Source organism: Pleurodeles waltl, chromosome 10, assembly GCF_031143425.1.
Source record: "Pleurodeles waltl isolate 20211129_DDA chromosome 10, aPleWal1.hap1.20221129, whole genome shotgun sequence".
NCBI classification, from domain to species: Eukaryota; Metazoa; Chordata; class Amphibia; order Caudata; family Salamandridae; genus Pleurodeles; species Pleurodeles waltl.
In genome coordinates this window covers 972,223,512-972,250,045 of record NC_090449.1, presented here as the reverse complement: position 1 = coordinate 972,250,045, position 26,534 = coordinate 972,223,512, and the positions used below count along the sequence as shown (strand labels likewise).

The window sequence follows — 26,534 nt, the reverse complement described above, 5'->3', positions numbered from 1 at the left end:
CTCTTCCTCAGGCGCTTTCCGTTCCGCACCCCCTAGTAAGAAATCAAAAAGGCTTGAACAATTTGGGAAGAAGATGTTTACTTCCTCCTGTCTAGTGCTGCGGTCCGTGAACACTGCATGCCTTTTGGGTCACTAAACCGACTCGCTGTGGGTTACGGTTGCGCAGGTTCTGCCGCAGATACCTGAGGAGACCCATGCTATCGTCTCCCAAGCTGTCACCGATGGGAGAGATGCAGCAAAGTTCACAATTAGATGTGGGCTGGATATGACCGACTCTCAGGGGAGATTGGTTGCGACGACGGTGGCCATTAGACGCCATGCCTGGTTGCATACATCTGTTTTTTTCGGGGGATGTCAACAGACTCTTATGGACATGCCCTTTGATGGCTCGGGTCTCATTGGAGACAAGGCGGACTCTGCTTTGGGCAGGTTTAAGGACACCCGGGCTACCACTTGGCTCCTCTGCCTTTCCACTGCCCTTGACCCCCAACAGTCTGCCTTTCGCCCCTTTCGTGGTCACGGAAGAGGCTCCTTGTCACGTCCCTATCCCAGCCACAGTGCCACCCATGCTGTTCAGCTGCTGCGTAGCTGGGGATGCAGAATCCCACGTGGGCGTGGGACAGGGAACCAGAGGTCTGCCCAGTCCACTCCTGCCCCGCTGAAGCCTCCAAACCCTACTAATCTGTCCCCTCACTCCGGTCCAGTTGGCAGCAGGATTCGCTATCACCTGCCCACTGGGAATCCATCACTACGGACAGGTGGGTTTTGCAGAACGTTTGAAGGGGCTACTTCCTCCCCTTCAAATCTGCAGCCATGCCTCCATCAGTCAGCCATATTCCAGAGGATCATTTGGGCCCTTTTGGCCAGAAAGTTGCGGCTCTCTTGGCCAAGGGAGCCATAGAGAAGGTCCCTGTGCCATAAGTAGGTTGTGGTTGTTAGTCCTGCTACTTTCTGGTGCTTAAAAAGGACAAGGGCTTACGTCAATTCATAGACCTTTGGGACCTCAATTACTTCCTCAAGAAAGAGAAATTCAAAATGCTCACTCTGGCTCAGGTCCTGTCTGCCTTGGATCCAGGACACTGGATGGTAGCGTTAAACATGCAGGATGCTTAGTTCCATATGCCTGCCCACAGACATTACCCACGATTCATGGTAGGTCTTGAGCACTTTCAATTTACTGCGCTCCCCTTCGGCCTTACCAGTGCCCCTCGGGTGTTCACGAAAATGATGGTTGCGGTTGCAGTTCATCTGCACAGGTTGGGGGTTTCAGTCTTCCCCTACCTCGACGACTGGCTGTTAAAGACGGACTTGTCCCAGAAAGTCTTCTCCCACCTTCAGATTATGGGGAACCTCCTGCACGCGTTGGGGGTCACACCTGACTCCCTCTCAGACGCTCCCTTTCATCAGAGCTGTTCTGGACACAATTCAGTTTCGGGCTTATCCTCCCAAAAAGCGAGTCCAAGATATTCAGGCTATGATTCCGATCTTTCAATCTCTGTCTTGGATTTCGGTGAGACTGACACTGAGGCTGCTGGGCCTCATGACCTCCTGCATCATGCTAGTGACACATGCCAGATGCCATGTGCAGGCTCTGCAGTGGGACTTGAAGTTCCAGTGGGTGCAGTATCAGGGAAATCTCTCCAATATGGTCCAGATTTCGGAGGGGACTGCAGAAGACCTGCAGTGGTGGCTTTCGAATCTGCATTGGGTCCACAGCAGAGCCCTCTCCCTTCCCCAGCCAGATCTATCCATAGTGACAGATGCGTCACTTCTGGTGTGGGGCGGCCACATAGGAAAGGCCGAAACCGGAGGCCTCTGGGCTCCAGCGGAGTCTGGGCTCCATATCAATCTTCTGGAGCTCTGGGCGATCAGGCTTGCGTTGAAAGCATTTCTTCCCTATCTCAAAGGGAAAGTAGTGCAAGTGTTCGCGGACAACACTACCGCCATGTGGTACTGCAACAAATAGGGCAGAGTAGGGTCCTGGACCTTTTGTCAGGAGGCACTACGCCTCTGTACATGGCTGGAACATCAGGACATTACCCTGGTGGTTAAACATCTGGCGGGCTCACTGAACCCCAGAGCAGACAAACAGCCTTTGATGCATAGCCGATCACGAATGGCGTCTCCATCCGGAGGTGGCGCAAGGTCTTGTTCAGCAGTGGGGAGAGCCCTGGTTAGATCTGTTCGCCTCCGCAGAGAACGCACAATGTCAGCTGTTTTGCGCATTGGAGTTTCCAAGGCGGCACTTGCTCGGAGATGCTTTTCGTATTGAGTGGAACTCTGGCCTCCTTTACTCCTTTCCGCCTATACCACTTCTGCTCAAAGTTTTCAGGAAGATCAAGAACGACTGGGCCCAAGTTACCTTGGTGGCTCTGGACTGGGCACAGAGATTATGGTATCCTGAGCTGTTGAGCATGGCCACGGATATCCACTCAGACTGCCTCTTCGGGAGGATCTTCTGTTGCAGCAGAAGGGAACGGTTCTCCACCCAAAACTGTCCAATCTCCGCCTCCATGCGTGGAGATTAAGCAGTGGCAGTTGATGGCTTTTGACCTTCCACTCGAAGTCTGTGACGTTATCTTGGCAGCCAGGCGTTCCCCCACCAAAACAGTATAAGCCTGTCGTTGGCATAAATTTGTGGCATGGTGCGCCAACAAATCTGTTGATTCCCCCCTCCCTGCTTCCCTTTTGTTTATCCTTTCTTTAGGCCAGCAGGGCTCTGCTTTGGACACCCTTTAAGGGTATTTATTGGCTATTTTGGCCTTTCTTAGGTTACTTGATCAGCCTTCACTTTTTGTCTCCTATTGTCCATCGATTCCTTTAAGGTCTCATCCATTTATTTCCTCCCACCCCATTTATCGTGCCTCAGTGGGACCTCAATCTTGTTCTTACTTTCTTTATGTGTACTCCATTCAAGCCGACGCACAGTTGCCCTTTACGGCTCCTCACTTTCAAGACTGTTTTTCTTGTTGCCATCACTTATGCTCGCAGAGTGAGTGAGCTTCAGGCTCTTTCTTCAAAGCCCCCAAACTTGTCTGTGCAGCCTGACAAAGTGGTGTTGCGCAATAAGACTTCCTTCCTTCCCAAGGTTGTTACGCCTTTTCATGCAGGCCAGTTCATCACCTTGCCTAGTTTTTATGTGCTCCCACATCCTTCCTACGAGGAGGAGAGACTCCGCCATCTGGACCCAAAAAGAGCGTTGGCGTTCTATCTAAATCATACTAAAGATTTCCAGGTGGGATAATCAACTCTTTTTTTGGGATATGTGGGTGCAAAGAGAGAGAAGGCAGTGTAAAAACGTACCATCTCCAGATGGGTACTTTTTTGCATCAAGATGTGCTACGCTTTGGCCAAGAAGCAACCCCCTGAGGGCTTGCGCGCTCATTACACCAGAGCAACTGCTGCGTCCACTGTGTTAGCATGCAGAGTTTCTGTCCTGGATATCTGCCAGGCAGCTACATGGGCATCTTTGCACACGTTTGCTAAAGATAACTGCCTGGACAGTCCGGTCCGTCGGGACAGCTACTTTGGTGATTCGGTCCTGCAGGACTTTCTAGTATGATCTTGGTTCGCAGCCCGCCTCTGAAGATGGCATTGCTTGGGTATGTATTCTAAGTTAAGGAATCTGCAATCTCTATCAGATGTACAAGTTACTTACCTTTGGTAACAATATATCTGATAGAGACATATTGTAGTTGCAGATTCCTTACTGGCCCACCCCGCTTGCAAACTAATTTCTAGGGACAGGAATTCCCCTTTCAGGGCCCTGGCTGTGGTGCACCAATCTCGGTGTTCTTCGCGGCTCTGCGCTTTGCCGTGGAAAGTTGTGAAAAGAAACTGACATCACTGTGCTGAAGCGGCGTATGTGCTACTCCCGACGTCATCACGGTGACTACGATGCCAATGACACCTGCGGAGTTGACCGACGCCACCTACCGACACGCAATGGTATTGCTCGAAGAAAAACTCTCCAGATCCGGTCTGATGCCAGGGGGGAAATTCTAAGGTAAGGAATCTGCAACTAAAATATGTCTTTACCAGATATAATCTTACCGATTGCAGTGTATTTAAAAGGTAGAACACGTATTGGTGTGTTGTACATGTCCTAACAGTGAAATACTGCCAAACTTGGGTTTTACTGTTGCAAGGCCTACGTCTCTCATAGGTTAACATTGGGGCTGCCTTTAAATCACTTTAAAGTGCAGAGTCCCTTTGACAGCAGAGATAAATATGGAGTTTAGGGTATCTAAACTCACAATCTAAAGATACACCTTTTGGTGAAGTTGGTCTTGAGATTGTAAGATTGAACATGCCACTTTTAAAAAGTAGACATTTTCATGGTTAAACCATTCTGTGACTCTGCCTGTTTGTGGATTCCCTGTCTGGGTCAGTTTGACAGTTGGGCTGTTTACACCTCTCCTCTAGACAGTGACACAAAGGGAGCTGGGGTGTAGCCTGCATATCCTGATGAGCCATCTTAGCTAGAATGGAGGGAGTTAGTGGTCACTGCTCCTGAAAGGACTGTGCCTGCCCTCACACGATGCAGTGTCCAACCCCCTGCTGTGTTTCTGTGGCCTGGCCTGGACAAGGAAGGATCTTGCAAACACTTGAGACTTTGCTTTGAGGTTTGCCCACTTCAAAGGCAGAAAGGGGTATAAGAAGAGGACCCGAAACCCCAGACTTTTAGAATCTTTCTGGAATCAGGAGGAACCTCTGCCCAGGAGAAGAGCTGAAGGAGGAGTACTGTCCCTTTGCTGTGTTGCTTTGCTGGACTGGCCTGCAGTTGCTGCTTCTGCCTGAAGAGTGCAAAGGGTGAACTTTGCTGTGTGTCCTGCTTGAGAGAGTTCTCCAAGGGCTTGGAGAAGAGCTTGCCTCCTGTTAGAAGTCTCAAGGACACCAAAGACTTCAGATTCCTCGACCTGCAGCACTGGGAACTGTGTGTTTTGTGCTGTTCAAGAGGAGAAACCAGTGTGACGCCGCCAACGTTGCCACTGGCCTGCACCGTGACCTGCCATCGCCGCACTGCCCCCCTTTGCATCGCGACTCTGGTCTCACCGACTGCGTCATCGGACAACTTCACTGAGCTGCCACTCGCACTGCGACCTGTGGGCCTCGCACTCTGGCATCGCCTGCTCACACCGCAGCCTGGGCATCCCTGACGCCGCCGCACCTGCTGACACCAGCACCGTGGCCTGTGGACACCGCTCTAGAGGTACACAAAGCACCGTCCCGTCCCGCAGACCCGGTCCACCAACATCTCCGACTCCAGTGTCGTCATCAGGCATCCCAGCCTGCACCGTGGCCTGTGGACACCGCTAGTGAGGGTCACAAAGCACTGTTCCATCCCGCACAGCTGGCTTGGGCCTACCGACGACAGCGCTTCGGCAACGACAATGCCGCTGTCTGCACCTTGACCTGGTGACACCGCATGTTGCACAGCCCAGCTTTACACCACAGCACTGGTCTCACTGACGCTGCTGGACGCAGTCACCGAGCTGCTGCTTGCACCGTGACCTGTGGGCACCGCATCGTCCCGTTTCGCACCACAGCCCGACGCCATCCCCACCAGCACTCCTGACTTCCTCAGCCCGGAGTTCAACCCGCACACCATGTGATTTCAAGGGCCCAACGACTCCTGCACCGACTCAGGAACTGACACCGACACGCCAGTGACACCGCACTCCGGAGCTCACCGCGAGGATCACAACGCTTTGCAATTCCAAAGGTACTGTTTGCGGGTCTTCCCAACACTGTAGCTGGCCCGCGACGCTGCGGCTGGCCTGAACTGTTGGTTTTGTTGATCACAACTCCGTGATAGCCCCAGGTGGAGCTATCGACTTCAAGGAACTGTATTTTTTTTAGTAAATCTTGCAGAATTCATATTTTTATTACTGTATTTTGGATTCTTATTGTATTTAGTCTTTTTTTATATAGATAAATATTGGCATTTTTTCTGAAACTGGTGTGGTGTCCTCTTGTAGTCTTTTAATTTATTACTGTGTATTATGTGCAAATGCTTTATATATTGCTTCTGAGATAAGCCTGACTGCTTGTGTCAAGCTACCAAGGGGGCGAGCAGGGGTTATATGAGCGGGTAGCTCCCTCAGCCTGACTAGAGTGAGGGTCCCTACTTGGGCAGTGTGCATACCGACTGCCAACCAGAGACCCTATTTCTAACAATCTGTTATTATCATCTTACCCCAGGCCCTCATGATCTTCAGGTACAAAAAAAGTTGCAAATGCCACTTGCCACTTCAGTCTATTGTGAGAACTCGAAATACCAAGATGAAGTAGAAGCACAAAATGGACCCAAAAATGTACTAAATCTAGCATTTATGACCTCCACTCCAAAAGGTTTGGTTTGCTAGTGAGTATGTGTGAAGCGCCTGTTCATACAAGTTAACCCTAAAGTTTGCATCCCCTCCTGCCATTTAATGTCTGTTTTACAACTAGTGGCTTGAAAAAAACGCCTTAATGATTGATGGTCATTTCTGGAGTTTTGAGTCGTCAACCTGTTTTGTTCAACAACTTAATGAAATTACAAACTCAGTAACTTTCATTGGCTAAAATATTATGGTTTTACACAAACCTCTGTAATCATTGGAGGAACTGTTTTCCTCCAGTAATTCTCTCAAGTCACCTGCCCCCCAACATTGGATAGATTGGAAATGGCATAGCTTTCGGATAAGTCTCAGTGCACAAAACAAAGTCATTCCATTCACAGTTATGTTGTATTCTCTGGATATATGTCTGCATTATTTATTTTTGTATGGTATTCTATGATGTGAAACCAAGTTCATGATCTTTTATAGTAATCTTAAGGGAAGGCGTGTGTGGTGTTGAGAAGCAAGTGACTTACAATCAGAAGGTGGCTCTAACCTGTATTGGGAGCTATCTGTGTGTTAAACAGATATGTTTTGAGGGCCCTCCTGAAAGGTGGGATAGATTTGGATAGACAGTCTGTTGGTACAGTCTTCCAAAGTTTGGAGGTCAGACCAGAGAACAATTAATTCATAGCACAAGCTTGAAGGTAATTCTCACTTCCAGTGGGAAGCAGCAGAGTTTTATCAGAATTAGTTTGAAATGGTCAAATATTTTGGCCACTTCTAAAAGTTTGCGGCTGTGTGCAATTATACCTCTGAGCAGGGCTGAATTTGTCTAATGAAAGTCTGCTGATAATGCATAAACTTCACCCAGGTAAGAAATCATCAGTGTGAATAATTTAGCAAAAATCGGCTGTAGTTACCACTTGTGATGTTATTGCAGTTATGCTATTTTTACCATCTTGCGATATGGACATATATGTTGAGATTTCTGTTAAACATAAAGTAATGTGATTTGACTAAAGGTGCCAGATTTGGTGTGATGCCTAGGAGTTTGTACTTGTATAGTAATTTCTGGATGTTTTTTTTCCTGCCAAAATGCAGAAGTTTTTATGTTTTTTTTAGGTTGTGGTATTAGTGAGACAGTTTGTTCTGGATGCAGCGAGATTCGAGCTTTTTTTTATTTATTTATTTTTTTAGTAGTAGTTGAGAAGTAAAATTAATAGCCATTTGCTTACTGGTGAATGACTATATTACACCCCTAATCCCCAGTTGACGGCTTATTGCTTTAATGTAAATTTTGGAAAAGGTTTAAGTAATGCACAGTAGATGAGATGTGTAACACAGGATCTACATGAATCTACTTTGACGAACTTTGATCTGATTTTCTTAAAAGAGATGAAACCGTTTTTTTCTTGTATGTAGCATTTATACAATGTAAACCTAGCTAAAAAAGCTGTGCAGGTTCAAAGACCAGCATAAAGTATAAAAGCGGGAGCTATGTAGGGGATTGGTCCAGCATTGTGATACAGAGTGTTTTAAAGAGGTTTGTCTTCAACTCTTTACAACATTGGAGAAGTGTTGAGTTGGTCCTTCTAGATACAGGGATGCTATTCCAGATCCTAGGTACATAGATGGGAAAGATGTGCTGCCTTGTTTTTTCTTTCTAACACTTCTTAGTCTTCAGTATGGTGTAGACTTTGTGTGCGGGTGTGCCAAGAGCCACAAGCAATGGTCACATTGTCCGCAAAATGAGTGTAGGTGCTGATCGTCCTTTAAGTGGGTCTGCCTCTGGGTGAAAATGATAAACACGGTGGTTAACATACCATTCCTTGTGGCATGAAAAGATCTGTGCTTACAGTCAGACTGTATTATGCCCTTGCCCCCTTTCTATTGTTAATACAAGTTGAGGTCTGCAGACCGTATTAGTGGATGTACTGAATGGTGAGTGCCCACCCTTTGCTCATTTTTACACACCCTGATTCCACTCTCTGACCTACAGATCTTGGTACTTAAATGAGCATGCTCGGTCAGCCTTTCATAGATGCTGCTTAGTAGCTATAAACTACAGGCTTGGTTACTTCAGATGGGGCTGCATAACAAAGAGGGGAGACAAGCACCACTTCTGATGTCAAATGTTATTAGACTGCTGCATCTTCTCAGTCTGTCTGCAATACCACTTTTACCAGCCAGAAGAGCACACTCAACATGGAATTTCTGATCACTGCAACATCCATTGCCCAGTACTAGAGATAGTATGGTCCACAGAAGCCCACAAGGTTAGGAGACTAAAGGAGATCATGTGCCTATTCACAAGGATGCCTCCACTTTAAATTCCACAATGTCTTGTCAATTATGGCTGAAATGATGGAGAGCTGATGAAATAGTCAATACTCAAGGGCATTACATCTTTGAAGCTGCCAGTCCTATTCAAGGTTTCCCACACAAGTTTTGTGTCCGTAGTTCTAGGAACCTGGGCTTGGAGAAAATAAAGCTAAACAAAATACAGCTGGGATTTATCAGGTATCTCCTCAACCACCCAAGACATTTGCTTGCAGTTTGCAGTACGGACAACAGCTAAGTTTCACCTACCTACCCCTTTCACAGACTTCAGGTCTTTTGGAGGAAACTAGTGGAGCGTTGATGAGGTCACAGATACAAAGTAGGTGTCCGTCCTTTTAGGGCCCAGACAGAAGAAATGCTGGTTGTTGCTTTCTCTCCTACACAGCTCTTGAGAGTCCAAGATGCTTTAACAGCACAGGAGATGAACTCCTCTACAGCAAGCTCTCCTCTGTAGTGTGCGCGTCCAGCAACACTTTCTCCATACCGGCAGGAGAGCCCTTTCTCCAAACAATTCCAACAACTCTCTGGTTCAGTGCTTAACTTGGTAGCATGGCAGGAATCAGCAGACCGTCCCTGGATCAAAGTCTTCTCAACTATACAGATGTTCATTTTTCTCTCTTGGTTACTCAGCATGGCTGGGACACTATACTGCCCAGGAAGACCAGTTCTTATCCACAGAGGTGACAGAAGTGCTCCTATGCACATGTATTTATTGATTGATTTATGCACTTGATTCTCTTACGAAATGATGCATGGTCCCTGCACAGAAGTAGTTGGCAGTTATGTATCCTCACAATGTCTTCCTGTGTCTTGGCAGCAAACTTGACTCCCAAGTTAAGTGACCAATGCTCCCTAATGCACTCCAAAGCCATCAGGAAGCGGTAAGCCAAACGCAGTTGCAGAATTCCGAACTGTGTCACAAGGTTGCCTTTGTCAGGTAAACAAAAAGCAAAGTTGAAATGAAGCCTAGGAAAATGAAGTTTAATTCTTTGATGTCCAGATGCTCCTGATGTCTCAGTCTGCATTCCAGAAACCTGTCACTGGCTTTGCCTTTCTCTCCAGACCCCATGTCATACCTGGAGCTGGTGTTTTCTCGACCTGTGTGGGCCATCATCCACTCCACACGCAGTTGAAACATTCATATGGGCAATGCTGCAGATCTACAAGATTATTTCAGCACCCTCTGGAACAGCTTCTGGACACCGGGACCTGAGTTGCTGCCTGTAGGCCCTTCAGAATTGCCAACCGATCCCAGACAAAATAACCCTCTGTGGTTTTCCATCCACCCCTGTGCTACAGGACATGCCTGTTCGTCCATCATGGCGCTTGTTCTGGATCCGGTTTTGGTTAGCAGCCCATATTCGGATCCTTCTCCAGCTGCGGTTTAGCCTATAAAGTTCTATACTGTCCCAAAGGTGCAACCATTCTACTCCATCTCCTCTGCAGCAGTTCTTCAGGAGAATGGAGGCTATTTTGGGTCTAACGCTGATGGTGTACAAGATTTTCACCTTACTCAACATCCTGATGGTGATGTGTTGAGAATGACGAGGTGGTGGACAACTTTTTACCCCTTTAATTATACTGATGCTGGCTTAAACCTCGACTTCTAGACTCCCAGTGGCCTAGATATGTGTCCAGAATCTGTTCTTGATTCACCTTGCGTGCCTCTGACTGAGAAGAGTGCCTCTTTGCTGTTGTGGGTAGGAAGGAGGTAAAACTGTTTGATCTGCCCCTCTACCCTAATGAGAATAAGGCAAATTCTTTTACTAGAAGATTGTATCATGGACCTTATACTCCTAATCTCCATTGCAACTCAGTGTGCCTCTAATTGGCCCAATTATCTCAGCCTGGTTAAAACAATTTTCTGCACTGACTGTGAATAGCCCCATTGCAAGGTGTTGTAGACCTGACCTTGTGAAACTATGTTTTTGCCACACCATCCCAGTCTACAGGTTCTTGATGTACAGTCCTCCACTTACAGGGTGAACTTTAACTTCTATGCTGCAGTTCCTTCAAATAAGCAGTCCAAAAGAAGAGACGCTGTCAGCAGAAACGTTTTTTCTTAAGGAAGTCTGACACTGCATTCTTTGAATGCCCATCTGCCTATTGGGTCACAGCCTTTGATACATGGCACCTGAGGTTTTTCCTGTGTATCCTAAATACCTACGAGATACCTTTGTACAAAGTTTCAGGATGGACAAGGCACAGCTAAACATGTTAGGACCTGAATACCACTGACATGTGCACTCGGGTGCCAGAGTCATTATCAGATGACATGCCTGGATACGATGTACGTTTTTTATTGGTGGATATTCCTTTTGATGGGACCTTTTAGAAAGAATACTGTTTCTGAAATAATGCAGAGCAACATCAGTCGAGGTATGACCTGCTCCTTCTAACTGTAATCCCCAACCTGCCAATTCCATATGGCGTCGCGTGGGCAATTGTGACGTCCTCGTCGGCGTGCGGAAGCTAGGAAGAAGATTTCCGTCGAATGCTGGTACAAGGGGGAGAATTCAATTAGTGAGGAATCCACAGGTAGCTAATGTTTCCACCAGAAAAGTCGTTACCGAAGGTAAGTAACTCGTTCTTCAGGGTTTCTCCACAGGCCTTGCCTTCTACCAGCGGCAGCTGTCCCCACTCATCCATTAACCTACACAGACCTATGATAACACTTGAAGGGGGACCAGTGCCAAGGTTTGAGGACAATAGCAGTGGGAGCAATTCTTTTTGTCTTTATCTCCACTCAACACTTCCAAACCCATTGAGTTTGTTCTCAAACATGACTAGGGACTGGAAGGGTGGCGGGATAAGACGTTGCTACTAAACTGGCTCTCAAACACCTTGGACTTAAATGGTTCTCCATACAGTCCAAGTTAGTTATGCTCTTTTGTTTCTCCACACACTCCCTTCCATTCCATCTGTTTTTACTCATTTTTAAGCAAACCACACCAATATCCTTTCCAAGGAAGTGTTAACGTAGCAATGAATTGGCTGTAGCTTTCATTACTTTGCGGTTCCTAAGAAGGATTTGGAGGAGTGAGATGGGTGTGGGGGAAAGGCGTTTAACTCTGATCTTAGACCTCAGTGTTTTGAACTCCTCTTTCAAGAAGGAGAGATTTAAGATGATGCCCCTGGATGGTTCTGATGGTCTTGAAGCACAAGTAATGGATGATGTTCCTTGACCGGCGAATGACATACTTTCATGTACAAGTCCTGTGGAATTATCCCTGCGGTGAGGTGGGATCCGACTACTTCTAGTTCACTGTCCTGCCTGTTGGCCTTACATTGTCCCCTCTAGTCTTTATGAAAGTCATGTCAGTGGTTGCAGCCCACCTTTTTAGGTCAGGGGCACATGTATTCCCATTGTCCTGTCCTGTTCTGTTCAGGTTGCTGACCATCCACTCCGGGCTTTCCATCAGTAAATTCAATTGTTTATCTTCTTCCTTAACAGAGGCTGCGGTTTATCAGGCCATATTGGACAGGCTTGCATAGGAGACTATTCTGCCTCCTCAGTGAGTTTGGGATGTTCATGCTATGATCCTACTGTTTTGGACAAGGGCATAGCCTGGATGGTTTAGAACTTGGACCTCTTTGCATTTTTTGTGCTGCTGATACACAGTGCTGTGTTGCACATGAGGTCCCTTGAATGGGACCTGCGTTCTCAGTGGGCTCAACATTAAGGAAGACTTGTGTCTCTGATGATGCAGGTCAGGATGTCTGGTGATGAAGGGTACAAATGTGACATGCAGCAGACCGTTCTATGCAGCCTCTCTGCAAATCACTGTAGCACCAGATGGTTTGTGTTTTGATTGAGATGCTCACCTAGGCAAGTTGGGATTTGGAGGCCTCTGGTTTCTGGTGCTGGCTCGCAAGACTTTTCTGGGCAAGTCAGTCCTGTTGTGAATGGACAACACGTTTGTCAAGTAGTACTACAAAAAGCAAGGCATTCTTGGGCCACAAGCCTCCATCTGGATATTTTTAAGCTGTGATACTAGCTTGCACATCCCCAGCGTCCGGGCAGATACTCAGGAGGTGTCATCTTTCTTGATACTGGGTCGGCTGGATATTATGGCATCTTCCCAAAGCGAGACATTCTCATTGCCCAGTAATTTGGCTGTAGAGTTTCCCTCTAAAGGGTCTCAGTCATGCTTTGCCTTGGGTGGGATTCTGCTTCCTGTGTACCTTTTAATCCTTTCCTATGATACTAAAGGGTGCTGTAAAGTCTATTGGGACTTTACTGATAGGCTTGGACTGGATTTTGATAGTTTGGTTCTCCACTTCCTGATTCTAATCATATACCCTCCACTTCTTTACTTCTTTGGGAGAATCTGCTGTCCTAAGAACATAGCAGTGTTTTACATCCGCACATCCACATTGTATAGAGAATAAGCTGAATCGGCTAAGAGGTTTTGATCTTTTCTACTTTGGTGTGAAACAAGAACCGATACCTGGTCAGTTCCATTCTTTGAAGTTTTTGTAGGTAAGTGTGATACATTTTGATGAAAAATAAATCCTTGTTTAATGGAGCAGTTTGGAGCACTGATCAGAGTGAGTCCTCCTGCTCCAGAAAGTTAAATGTGCTTATTTTCTACTCAGAAATTATCTTTGGAGCTACTGTTTATAGATTTAGAACTAACCATTTCTCAATTTCAGCGAGATAAGTAATTTGGAAATCTTATTTGGCAAAAAAACAAAGTACAGTGCACTTGTTCTGGAGTAAGAGCTTGAGCAGATCATACAAATTGTAGGTTCTGACTAGCCATATATCACGTTTTACCCTATGCAGAGTCCTAATAAGTGATTTTTTCACTATTGGAAGTTTGCTCAAATTACCAACAGTTTTTTTTTTTTTTTCTTTTTCTCAACCGTAGTATAGTTTTGTTCAGCTGTCAGTAGTAGTTTTAGAAAAGAAGCCCACTGAATGGTACGGTCCAGTGGAACTGTTTGTCTGAGACAGGATTGCTCATAAGACTACCTCTGAGGTTTCCACTTCAGCAATAAATGGTCAAAATGTGATCCTTTTTGTATGAAATGCTTTCTCTGCTTCTTGGAACCATTAAATAACTACTCCCTTTTTCAGTAATCTATTAATTAGTACCATAGTTTTTGAGAACAGTGATGAACCTACAATAAAAACTGGCCAACCCCAAACGGCTTTGAACATAATGTGCAACTTTGGAGCCGGGCAATCTAATACTTCATGAATTATACGATTTGCCATCTAAATTCGTTTGGTGAAAGAAAAAAGCCCCAAAACTGTGACCTGGAATTCACACTTAAATAGTTCACAGAAAAGGTCACGATGTCAGTGTTGAAAGAATATTTTTAACATGATCCATATATTCTTTTGCGAGCCTGTAAAACTAAAATATCATCAATGCACATCAAAGTGGTCCAGACATTCTTGCGGTACATCATTCATAGCAAATTGTAATGTAGCTGGACCGGTACATAGACCTAAGAACATCACCTTGTATTAAAGAAATCCATATCCCATCCTAATTGCCGGCTTCGAACCAAGTGCTAATCAGCTTGCAAGTTCTTTCCCTTCAGAAAATACATATTTGTTGTACCTAGAACCAGGAATAACAGGTGCAGTATGAATCATGTGGCTCGTTATATACCCACCTTTTTAACAAAATGGCTGATGAGGTTTTGCAAGCCAGAATCTCACAAGGTCTTACCAGTAAGAGATCATGTCCATTATACTTAGTGTTGTTTCCCATTTCTGCACAATGTGTCTTCCTGCTCCTGATGCTCCAGCACCACTGAGCATACATCATGAAGGGTGCAAGCTAGAAGTGCACTTTTCCACACAGTTCCTTCCTACAAAACACCTTCCTGTTCTGTCTCTTCTTGCCCTTACTAACACACGACTTCTCCCTATGACACATTAGCACATAAAAGCCAGACCTGTATGCTTTGCAAGTGTTTTGTTTGTGTGGGATCTACCATTATATAATCTACAGTTTGTACATGTAAGCTTTTATAAAGAAGCAGGAGGAATTACATTTCTAACAAGAGAATTTGCCTTAAAGTGTACGATCGGAAACCTGGAAATTCACGTATGAAAGTGCTAGGCCAACTATATGAAGTGCTTGTCTGACGTGTTTTACCTCTGCTTTTAATATTTTACATGGGAAATGTATTTCATATGTGTGGTTACGTTTTAATGGCAGTTTTACTGAATGTCATCCTTACTGGATGCTTAAACCAATAACTTTTAATTTGATATGTTTTTTTGTTCTGGGAAAATAAGTCAAGAAGTCTAAAATGTGCACGTGTGCCTAACAAAACAAAGATGACATAGCTCTGAAGGTGATTGAATTCAAAGTTTGTTCGTTTTCTGGTCTTGAAGCTTACGTATTATTATTTTTCTTTTCAGGGCTCTGATCCAACAGCATTTTCTGTACTTACGCAAGCTATTACTGGGCAGGTGGGATTTGTAGATGCTGAATTTTGTACCACTTGTGGGGAAAAAGGAGCAGAAAAAAGATGTTCTGTCTGCAAAATGGTATGTGTTACTTCATGTTACCTAGCATTTTAAAGGTATGCTATAGTACAAATCTAAACAAGAATTGGCCAAACTAGTAGGTGTGACTGTGGCAAGTATGCATTGGCTTTTGTAGGAAGTTGGCTCTGTATGCACTATTTCAAAGTAAGGAATAGTATGCACAGAGTCCAAGGGTTCCCCTTAGAGGTAAGATAGTGGCAAAAAGAGATAATACTAATGCTCTATTTTGTGGTAGTGTGGTCGAGCAGTAGGCTTATCAAAGGAGTAGTGCTAAGCATTTGTTGTACATACACACAGGCAATAAATGAGGAACACACACTCAGAGACAAATCCAGCCAATAGGTTTTGTTATAGAAAAATATCTTTTCTTAGTTTATTTTAAGAACCACAGGTTCAAATTCTACATGTAATATCTCATTTGAAAGGTATTGCAGGTAAGTACTTCAGGAACTTTAAATCATTACATTAGCATGTATACTTTTTACATAAAACACAATAAGCTGTTTTAAAAGTGGACACTTAGTGCAATTTTCACAGTTCCTGGGGGAGGTAAGTTTTGTTAGTTTTGTCAGGTAAGTAAATCACTTACAAGTCTCAGGTTTGGGTCCAAGGTAGCCCACCGTTGGGGGTTCAGAGCAACCCCAAAGTTACCACACCAGCAGCTCAGGGCCGGTCAGGTGCAGAGGTCAAAGAGGTGCCCAAAACGCATAGGCTGCAATGGAGAGAAGGGGGTGCCCCGGTTCCGGCCTGCCAGCAGGTAAGTACCTGCGTCTTCGGAGGGCAGACCAGGGGGGTTTTGTAGGCCACCGGGGGGGACACAAGTCAGCACAAAAAGTACACCCTCAGCAGCGCGGGGGCGGCCGGGTGCAGTGTGCAAACACGCGTCGGGTTCTCAATGGTTTTCAATGAGAGATCAAGGGATCTCTTGTGCTGCTTTACTCTTCAGAATATCAAAACTATGCACTTCAGGATATTTTAAGGCACAATGTAAAGCAATCACTCTCAAACACCTTCGTAAGTAGAATAATCAAGTTTATTTAAGGGGCAAGTTCTCAGCTAGCAAAACTAAACCACACTAATATATATATTTATACATCAGGAGAATAACATGAGAATAATGATAAAGATATAAGCACTCTGTGAATAATTGCAAGAGTAAGTGCATATAATACAAGCACACACAATATACCTCAATGCTCAATAGCATGAAAATGACTGCAAGAATAAGTGCATATTACGCGCGCACACACAATACACTTAATAAATTGAAAAGCTTCCCCGAAAAGAGCGTCTGCATCCCTCCGCCGTACACAAAGCTGGGGAACCCAAATCAGCTGGCACAGGGAGCCTCTGTTCGGGACAATCAGTCCTCCTGGCGTTGCGTCCAACCCAGAAGAGAGTTCCTAAACCAGCCCATCCAGGCCCCCAACTTTTATAGTATCTACTAACGCCCAGGAGTCTTTTCTAGAAAAAGACCCCCTCCTTTACAAATTGTGCAATCGGCGGTACCTTGTTCACCCTTCGAGACGTCTCCTCAGAACGGGCCAAGTTCCCAGGAGAGGACTCCAAGGTGAAGCTTGCATTCCTCCTTGTGTACAGGCGCATCCCCCTGTTGTTCTAACTGATAGCTCGTGGAATGTAAATAGCGCCCTTCGTACCAGGCAGATGGAGCGAAGTTGAGCAGAAAAACACCCCACCCTTCAGCTTGCCGAAGCTTGTGGAAAAACACAGAACAGTGCCTTACGCACCGAACCAGACTCGACAAAATGGAGTCGTGAACCAAAATGGAAGCGAAGGCCAATGAAAGCAGAGGCCAATGGTCCACACCCTGCACCACTGTTTTCCTTGCACGTAGTGCTGCCGCATGCACGTAGTGTATGTAGCAATACATTTCCACCCTTGGACCATTTGGCCAACTTACAACTAAGTATATCCTATAAGCTGAAATGGCAATGCTCTTGGGCGAAACTGAGATAGAAGGTTAGGCACACACTGAATACAACAACATAATGAAATTAAAATAACTGTTATGATAATGATTACACCCAAGATATAACGCAGTTGGCCTAAATTAGGCAGCCATCCAAAAGCCCAATCCCACCACCCCTTGTCAACATCCTGCTGCACCCCCTTCACCAACTTATGCAGGGCCTCTATGTGGGAGTTGATTGATATGGAGTGGTCGGATAAATTGAAGCAACATAATCCTTCAAAATCACTGCAGCCATGGTTGTGTTTAAGCAGTAAATAATCAATAGCAGTGCGATTCTGCAAAGCAGCTCTTCTAATTCCCTGTACATCTAATAACAGCTCAGCTAAGGCAGCTGATGTATAGTTAATATTCTTGACTACTAAACATGCAAGTTTATTAATAACTCTGGTATTATATACTGCAAGTCCTGGCACCCCTACGATAGAACCAGCTAAACTAACCTATTCTGTTCTGGACAGCAATGAAATTTCAGAATCACAGTCCGTAGGTAATTGAATAGTGTCTCTGGTATAGCGAGGGTGTAGAGCAGTATCCATAGGAAACATGAGAAAGCCTAAGCGTGACCAGGCACAAGGCCCTCCGGTTAGATTGGCTGGAATATAAGTAAAAGAAAGATTACCACAAGAAAAGAGCCAACCTTTAGGCAACTTAACATTTTGAATGTGGCTGGCAGCAGGCACCACATGTTGGCAAAACATCGAATTATTTACATTCAAACAGGTTAGGTCAGTCCGTGAGTGGCACAACGTCCGTTGTGCAGCAGTTAAGTTTTTGTCTCTTTTCTCCAATTTGAGCTGAGCACATTTACCTATTTTCATAGGATCACAGGTCAATGAATAGCACACATCCCCATTTGAGATGTTAAACGTGAGTATAGATGTCATGTTCCTCCACAACCGCCTGCCCACCTCCGGGCAATGACGGCAGTACTCATAGAGTGACAGATGGGAGCGAACGTCACTCACATCCACCATTCCATCCTGGTTTGTATTGTTAAAGATGTGTAATAATACAGCAGCAGGAGTGGGCACTGCCACTAGACAAGTGGTAATCAAATCTTGAACGCTTTGCATGTTACTCATACAGAAGTGAGATATATTCAGCACTTCCTGCGCTAGATGAATCCAAACATTGTTCGGTTGATGCAGCAGCGTTGGCATCTGCGGCTGACGGTTGAATTTTTGGGCTATGAGCCCCTCCCGCTCCCCGGTGGAGTCTCCCGAACGGGCTCCATACACCACACTCATGGCACAGGCACTCCACAGGATGATCTGAAAAGAACAAAGGACAAAACACGTATTATCATTCTCGCAGATAGCATTTGTCAGCAGGAACATGTTCCCATTTGTCTTGACCAGGTCGCATAACTACCAGGACATTGTCTGGTCCAGTGGCGATGACATCAGCGGGTTGAGGAGGGTTATTTGGGGATTCAATCCACACTTTGGCCCCTGGGTTCTTGTCAGTAGATCCGAACCCTCCTTTGCCTCTCACAGTGAGAAGAGCTGGGGCGCTCCCCTTCTTAACAACACCTCCATAAACCGGCATAATGACAATTTGGGCAACGCGATCACCAGGTTGCACCACTAGGTCTGTGTCACCACTGTTCAAGAGAATGACTTTCAACTCGCCTTGGTAGTCTGCATCTATCACGCCTCCTAAAACTTGGATGCCCCTCAAGGCAAGCCCAGATCGAGGGGCGATCAGACCGTAATGCTCAGGGGGAATCTGAATTCCCACCCCAGTTTCAATCAGAGTGATGTCTCTAGGTTTCAATCGATGCATGTGTAAAGCATGTAAGTCAAGTCCTGCAGATTCTGGTGTAGCTCGATATGGGGCCAAAGCTCCTGGAGCTGTTTCCCAATACACAATGGTATTGCTCGTTGTAAACGGATTAATCTGTAAAGCAGGTGTGAGCATTCTCATGAGAGGTGTCTCAGCATTTGTAAGGGGTCGGTTGTTCAAAATTTGCAAAGCATCATACAAATTATCCCTCCACCCCTTCAGTGTCCCATCATTCAGTTTACGCAATTGTTCTTTCAGCAACCCATTCATTCTCTCAATCAGTCCCGCTGCTTGTGGGTAGTAAGGTATGTGAAAAATCCACTCAATATTGCGTTGTGCACAATAGTCCTGCACTAGTCTGCCCTTGAAGTGGCTCGCGTTATCACTTTGAATCTGGAGTGGCACTCCATAGTACAGAATCAACAGATCTAGTGTTTTCAGGGTGCTCTGCTGAGTTGCGCGCTTGCAGGGAAAGGCTATGAGATAACCAGAGTAAGTGTCTACCACAGTGCAGGCATACTGACACCCTCTGCTCACTGGCATTGGTCCAATGTAATCAATCTGCCAAATCTGTCCTGGCAATTTACCTCTACCTAGCTGGCCTCTCACCACCTGTGGGACCGGTCTGTGCTGTGCATGCTGACAAATGGGACATTCAATGATCGCTGTTTTAATCAAATCTAGGGGAAGATGCATCCCTCTAATCTCAGCCCACCTGTGAGTAGCCTTTTCTCCAAGATGTCCGCATTTCTGGTGTGCCCATTTAGCCATTCCCCCCAAATCAGAACTCTGCGCCTCCACTTCAGCCTCTTGAATCTTGGCTCGATCGTCTGCAAGACAATTGAACCATCGGTCTAATGAATCAGTTGGACAGTGAGCGTCCACATGATAGACAGTCACGGTGCTTTGAGGTAACATTTCCCAGATCTCCTGCCATAACTCCTTCCCCCATACCTCTTTGTTATGGATTTTGTACTGATGTGCATGCCACGTGGGAAGCCAAGTAGCTAACCCATTGGCGGTAGACCAGGAATCTGTATAAATGTGACATTTTCCGGGTAGCTCCTGTTTTAAAGCCTGATACACGGCATAAAGCTCTGCATACTGGCTACTTTTTCCCTGTCCTGTAGTTGTCAAAAGCTTCTTGGTAACAGGATTATAGGACACTGCCTTCCAGTGCCTTTTCGCTCCAACATATTTTGCTGAACCATCTGTGAACCACACATGTTTTTTGTCATCTGCAGACAAGTCTGCGAACGGCTGGCCCCACCCTACTGGGGATTCACACACTGAAGGTACATCATGCAACATTTCGGAATTCTCCACTGGAGCCTGCGCTACCTGCTCATGCAAAACGGCGGTCCCTTTTGGACCCGCTCGTGCCCTGTCCTGGACATACCATTTCCATTTTATAATGCTGGCTTCTTGCGCATGTCCAATTCTATGAGTTTTTGGGGAACTCATCACCCACTGCTTGATGGGAATTTCAGGCCTTAAAATCACATTGTGTCCCAGTGTAATTTGCTCAGTATCAACCAGGGCCCAATAGCAGGCCAGCAGCTGCTTCTCAAAGGGAGTATACCGCTCTCCTGCCTCAGGTAACTTCTTTGTCCAAAATCCCAGGGGCACCCTCTTTCTTCCTTGTTTTTGCCATAAACTCCAATTGGCATACTGCCCCTGGACTGTCACATTCAACTCAATGTCTCCCTCTCGAATCGGCCACAAATCCAAAGCATGCTGAATGGCGTCTTTCGCCAATTCAAACGCGCGCTGCTCCTGCTCTCCCCATTCAAACGCATTTTTCTTCCGTGTAACTTTGTACAATGGAGCCAAAATCTGAGACAAATGGGGTATATGTTGTCTCCAATACCCGAATAGTCCAATAAAACTCTGGGCTTCCTTCCGATTTCGCGGTACTGCGAATTCCTTAATCTTTTGTTTCACTTTTGGCAACACTTCTCGGTGTCCCTGATTCCACTGAATGCCCAAAAATTTCACGCTCTGAGACGGTCCCTGCACTTTCTCGGGGTTAATCTCCCACCCTTGATTCTGCAAATGTTCCACCACCCTGTCTAGCTGAATTTGCACCTGTTCTTGCGTCTCTCCCTGCATCATCACGTCATCTATATAGTGAGAAATTTGCACTCCAGGAACCACTGGTACTTCATCCAAATGCTCTGCCACCAGCCGGTGGCAGATAGTGGGGCTATGTAAATACCCCATGGGTAATCTACAGAAGGTGTACTGACGCCCCGCCCACTGGAATGCCAGCTGAGGCTGGCTCTCAGTAGCTATTGGTATCGTAAAGAAGGCATTGGCAATGTCAATGGTTGCATACCAAGTCCCACTGTGTTTCTGTATGTTCTCAATCAAGGTAATGGTGTCTGGGACCGCTGCAGTCAGAGGAGGTGTATGTTTATTCAATTGGCGATAATCAATACAAATCCTCCAACTGTTATCACTTTTACGAACAGGCCAGAGGGCATTATTCCACGCAGTGGTGATGGGAACTATTACCCCGGCCTCTAGTAAATCATGTAAAGTCTGGCTAATCTCCTCATGTCCTCCCGGTATTCTGTACTGTTTCATTTGAATCACCTTAGTAGCTTGGGGAAGTGTTACCGGAGGAATCTTCAACAGCCCCACCCTTGCGGCGGCTATTGATATAAATCTTTTGGAACCAAATTGATAACATCCATCTTCCAAATGTAGGGTCATCCCTTTCAAAATGTCAATTCCAATAATGTATTCGGGAATGGGCACAATCAGGACAGTGTATTCTCTCTTTGGAAGTGCCCCTATTTTCATGGGAACCACTATCTGCACTGCCGGGGTTTCTTTTCCGCCCAATCCCGTAATGGTAAAGTACTGTCCCCTGAATTTTCTTGGATTGCCATGAATCAAAGTGGCCTCCGCTCCGTTGTCAACGAGGGCTCGAACTTTTTGAACATTTCCACGTTTCCAATAAATTTCTACTTTGACATGAGGTCTGTTATCTTTGCGAGCCCATCCCTGAACCGGAGTTTGGCCTGTTTCCTAATCTATTTTCACTCTGCGCACATCAGAGTCTGCCCAAGTCAAATCTGGATACAGTTTGTGGTAATTCTCAGGGAACTCCTCCTCCCTGTCTCTGCTTCGCAACCTCTCTGAGCTTACCAGCTCCCTCTCCCACTCTCTTCCTCGAGTTTTCCCAGAACTTGTCAGTTCCCGGTCTCTCTCCCTGCTCCGGGTTCCCTCTGCGCTTCGGTGCTCTTCCTCCCAATTTCCGTCCTCTGGGGATCTCTCTCTACTGTGGGGTTTTCTCCCTCTCTCTCCCTTTTCACCCTCACGCTCCTCCCCTCCTGCCTTTCTCTGGTTCACCACTTTGTTATCCTTCTTGTTCCCTTTCCTACTCCCCTCCTTTTTATCCAAACCGCGTTTGCAGTACATTTCCCACAGGTCCTTGGTGCTTATCCCATCGATTTCATTCCTGGTCACCCCATCTCGCATCAAGGCCTGAAACATGTCTCGCCTTGTCACCCTGTTGTTATCAGTACGATTCTCAGACTGTGAATTCCTCTCTGGCTTAGCCCATTCTCCTAAATCACTTAACTCACGCACCGCTTCTACCACCTGAGACAATGGGTTACCCGTCTGATTAATTAACAAAGTCATGATGACATGCTTATATGCAGGAGGAGCGGCCCTAATCAGCCGGTTTCGCACAGACACACTTAAAATTCCATTCATCAAATCATGGGCATTACCCATAAAGATAGCTGTTTTCATCCCTTCTTCCTTCGATCTCTGTACTGCATCTCTCAAAGTATACCAAGGTTTATCATTAGGCGGCCAGTCTGACTCTGTCGGATACTTCTGAGCACACCCTTGCGCAGCTAGCTCTAACAAATTGGTCATGGGACCATTCCCTGGATAGGTTCTAAACTCATTTTGAATAACCGGGTCTGTACTTAACATACAAAGCCTCGGGGCGTCGCCGTGATCCAATTGGACCCCCTGGCCCCCCATATCGTGCACCCGCACCAACCACGTAAGCAATGTTTCCCCAGACCTCTGTCGAAATCTGTCTATCACATCACTTAGTTCTTGCTGTGTATAATCCTCCAGGGCATCCAACATCACCCCTCCAGGATTAGCTGGGCTATGCTGTAACTTTCGCCGATATATGGGCTGCGCAAGGACAACATTCCTGCGCTCTGTCTTCTCCTGTCTAACATCTTGGCAGTCATCGCTCCCGGACCCATCTGAAAAATCAGATGTATCCCAGATGTTTCCATCCCAAAATTCAGGGTCAAAGGCTAATCCTGCCTGAGAGATAGCTAAATGCACCTTCTTTTTATTAACTTTCCCTTTTCGTTTCTTGTGTTTATATTTAGCTACGCTAACAGCCGTTCTCTCCGCAACCAGTTGGTACATTTCCAACTTATCACTTAATAATTTATTTTGACAAGCTAGCATGGTAGAGGAATTTCGGGCTTCTACTAACTCCTTCTCCAGCTGCTCGTGGTCTTTTTGTAACTGTAAACATTTTTCATACAACTTTCGGTACGCAGAAAGCAAGATCCAGCCTCGCCTCCCCAACGCACAAACCTCCCTTCCCTTGTCAATTGAAACTTTCCGTAAACATATAAGAAGATCTTCAGGTTCCACATTCAACATACACGCATTCCAATTTTCACACAAACCAGCACAACGTGACCATTCCTGAGCTAAAAGTTTATACGGAGCAGTTTCCCACCCCGGTATTTCTATGTCTGGATTTGCTACATGAGAACCTGCTTTTGAGCTCGCTTTGATCTCATTAAGCATTTTCCCTTTTTTTTTTTTCGAATCCTGCAAACGACTACGCCAATTTGTGCTGCTTTACTCTTCAGAATATCAAAACTATGCACTTCAGGATATTTTAAGGCACAATGTAAAGCAATCACTCTCAAACACCTTCGTAAGTAGAATAATCAAGTTTATTTAAGGGGCAAGTTCTCAGCTAGCAAAACTAAACCACACTAATATATATATATATATATATATATATATATATATATATATATATATATATATATATACATCAGGAGAATAACATGAGAATAATGATAAAGATATAAGCACTCTGTGAATAATTGCAAGAGTAAGTGCATATAATACAAGCACACACAATATACCTCAATGCTCAATAGCATGAAAATGACTGCAAGAATAAGTGCATATTACGCGCGCACACACAATACACTTAATAAATTGAAAAGCTTCACCGAAAAGAGCGTCTGCATCCCTCCGCCGTACACAAAGCTGGCGAACCCAAATCAGCTGGCACAGGGAGCCTCTGTTCGGGACAATCAGTCCTCCTGGCGTTGCGTCCAACCCAGAAGAGAGTTCCTAAACCAGCCCATCCAGGCCCCCAACTTTTATAGTATCTACTAACACCCAGGAGTCTTTTCTAGAAAAAGACCCCCTCCTTTACAAATTGTGCAATCGACGGTACCTTGTTCACCCTTCGAGACGTCTCCTCAGAACGGGCCAAGTTCCCAGGAGAGGACTCCAAGGTGAAGCTTGCATTCCTCCTTGTGTACAGGCGCATCCCCCTGTTGTTCTAACTGATAGCTCGTGGAATGTAAATAGCGCCCTTCGTACCAGGCAGATGGAGCGAAGTTGAGCAGAAAAACACCCCACCCTTCAGCTTGCCGAAGCTTGTGGAAAAACACAGAACAGTGCCTTACGCACCGAACCAGACTCGACAAAATGGAGTCGTGAACCAAAATGGAAGCGAAGGCCAATGAAAGCAGAGGCCAATGGTCCACACCCTGCACCACTGTTTACCTTGCACGTAGTGCTGCCGCATGCACGTAGTGTATGTAGCAATACATCTCTTCAGCGTCGCAGGCAGGCAAGGGGGGGCTCCTCGGGGTAGCCACCACCTAGGCCAGGGAGAGGGCCTCCTGGGGGTCACTCCTGCACAGGAGTTCCGTTCCTTTAGGTGCTGGGGGCTGCGGGTGCAGGGTCTTTTCCAGCCGTCGGGAAATGGAGTTTCAGGCAGTCGCGGTCAGGGGGAGCCTCGGGATTCCCTCTGCAGGCGTCGCTGTGGGGGATCAGGGGGGACAACTTTGGTTACTCACGGTCTCGGAGTCGCCGGAGGGTCCTCCCTGAGGTGTTGGTTCTCCACCAGTCGAGTCGGGGTCGCCGGGTGCAGTGTTGCAAATCTCACGCTTCTTGCGGGGAGTTGCAGGGGTCTTTAAGTCTGCTCCTTGAAACAAAGTTGCAGTTCTTTTGGAGCAGTGCCACTGTCCTCGGGAGTTTCTTGTCTTTCTTGAAGCAGGGCAGTCCTCAGAGGATTCAGAGGTCGCTGGTCCCTTGGAAAGCGTCGCTGGAGCAGGTTTCTTTGGAAGGCAGGAGACAGGTCGGTAAGTCTGGGGCCAAAGCAGTTGGTGTCTTCTGTTCTTCCTCTGCAGGGGTTTTTCAGCTCAGCAGTCCTCTTCTTCTTGTAGTTTCAGGAATCTACCTTCTTAGGTTCAGGGAAGCCCTTAAATACTAAATTTAAGGGCGTGTTTAGGTCTGGGGGGTTAGTAGCCAATGGCTACTAGCCCTGAGGGTGGGTACACCCTCTTTGTGCCTCCTCCCCAGGGGAGGGGGTCACATCCCTAATCCTATTGGGGAATCCTCCATCTGCAAGATGGAGGATTTCTAAAAGTTAGTCACTTCAGCTCAGGACACCTTAGGGGCTGTCCTGACTGGCCAGTGACTCCTCCTTGTTATTCTCATTATTTTCTCCAGCCTTGCCGCCAAAAGTGGGGGCCGTGGCCGGAGGGGGCGGGCAACTCCACTAGCTGGAGTGTCCTGCGGTGCTGGAACAAAGGGGTGAGCCTTTGAGGCTCACCGCCAGGTGTTACAGCTCCTGCCTGGGGGAGGTGTTAGCATCTCCACCCAGTGCAGGCTTTGTTACTGGCCTCAGAGTGACAAAGGCACTCTCCCCATGGGGCCAGCAACATGTCTCGGTTGTGGCAGGCTGCTGGAACCAGTCAGCCTACACTGAACAATTGGGTAAAATACAGGGGGCATCTCTAAGATGCTCTCTGTGTGCATTTTTTAATAAATCCAACACTGGAATCAGTGTGGGTTTATTATTCTGAGAAGTTTGATACCAAACTTCCCAGTATTCAGTGTAGCCATTATGGAGCTGTGGAGTTCGTTTTTGACAGACTCCCAGCCCATATACTCTTATGGCTACCCTGCACTTACAATGTCTAAGGTTTTGCTTAGACACTGTAGGGGCATAGTGCTCATGCACATATGCCCTCACCTGTGGTATAGTGCACCCTGCCTTAGGGCTGTAAGGCCTACTAGAGGGGTGACTTATCTATGCCACAGGCAGTGGGAGGTTGGCATGGCACCCTGAGGGGAGTGCCATGTCGACTTAGTCATTTTCTCCCCACCAGCACACACAAGCTGACAAGCAGTGTGTCTGTGCTGAGTGAGGGGTCCCTAGGGTGGCATAAGACATGCTGCAGCCCTTAGAGACCTTCCCTGGCATCAGGGCCCTTGGTACCAGGGGTACCAGTTACAAGGGACTTACCTAGGTGCC

At 46.3% G+C, this 26,534-nt stretch overlaps 1 protein-coding gene across 1 annotated transcript in view; it reads left to right on the top strand.

Annotated features, from left to right (window-relative positions):
* Window positions 1–26,534, top strand: part of ANKMY2 (ankyrin repeat and MYND domain containing 2) — a 122,016-nt gene that overhangs the window by 46,304 nt on the left and 49,178 nt on the right. The window contains exon 8 of the mRNA XM_069211810.1: window positions 15,055–15,183. Within this exon, the coding sequence (XP_069067911.1) occupies window positions 15,055–15,183 (129 nt within the window). The remainder of the gene's footprint in view (window positions 1–15,054; window positions 15,184–26,534) is intronic.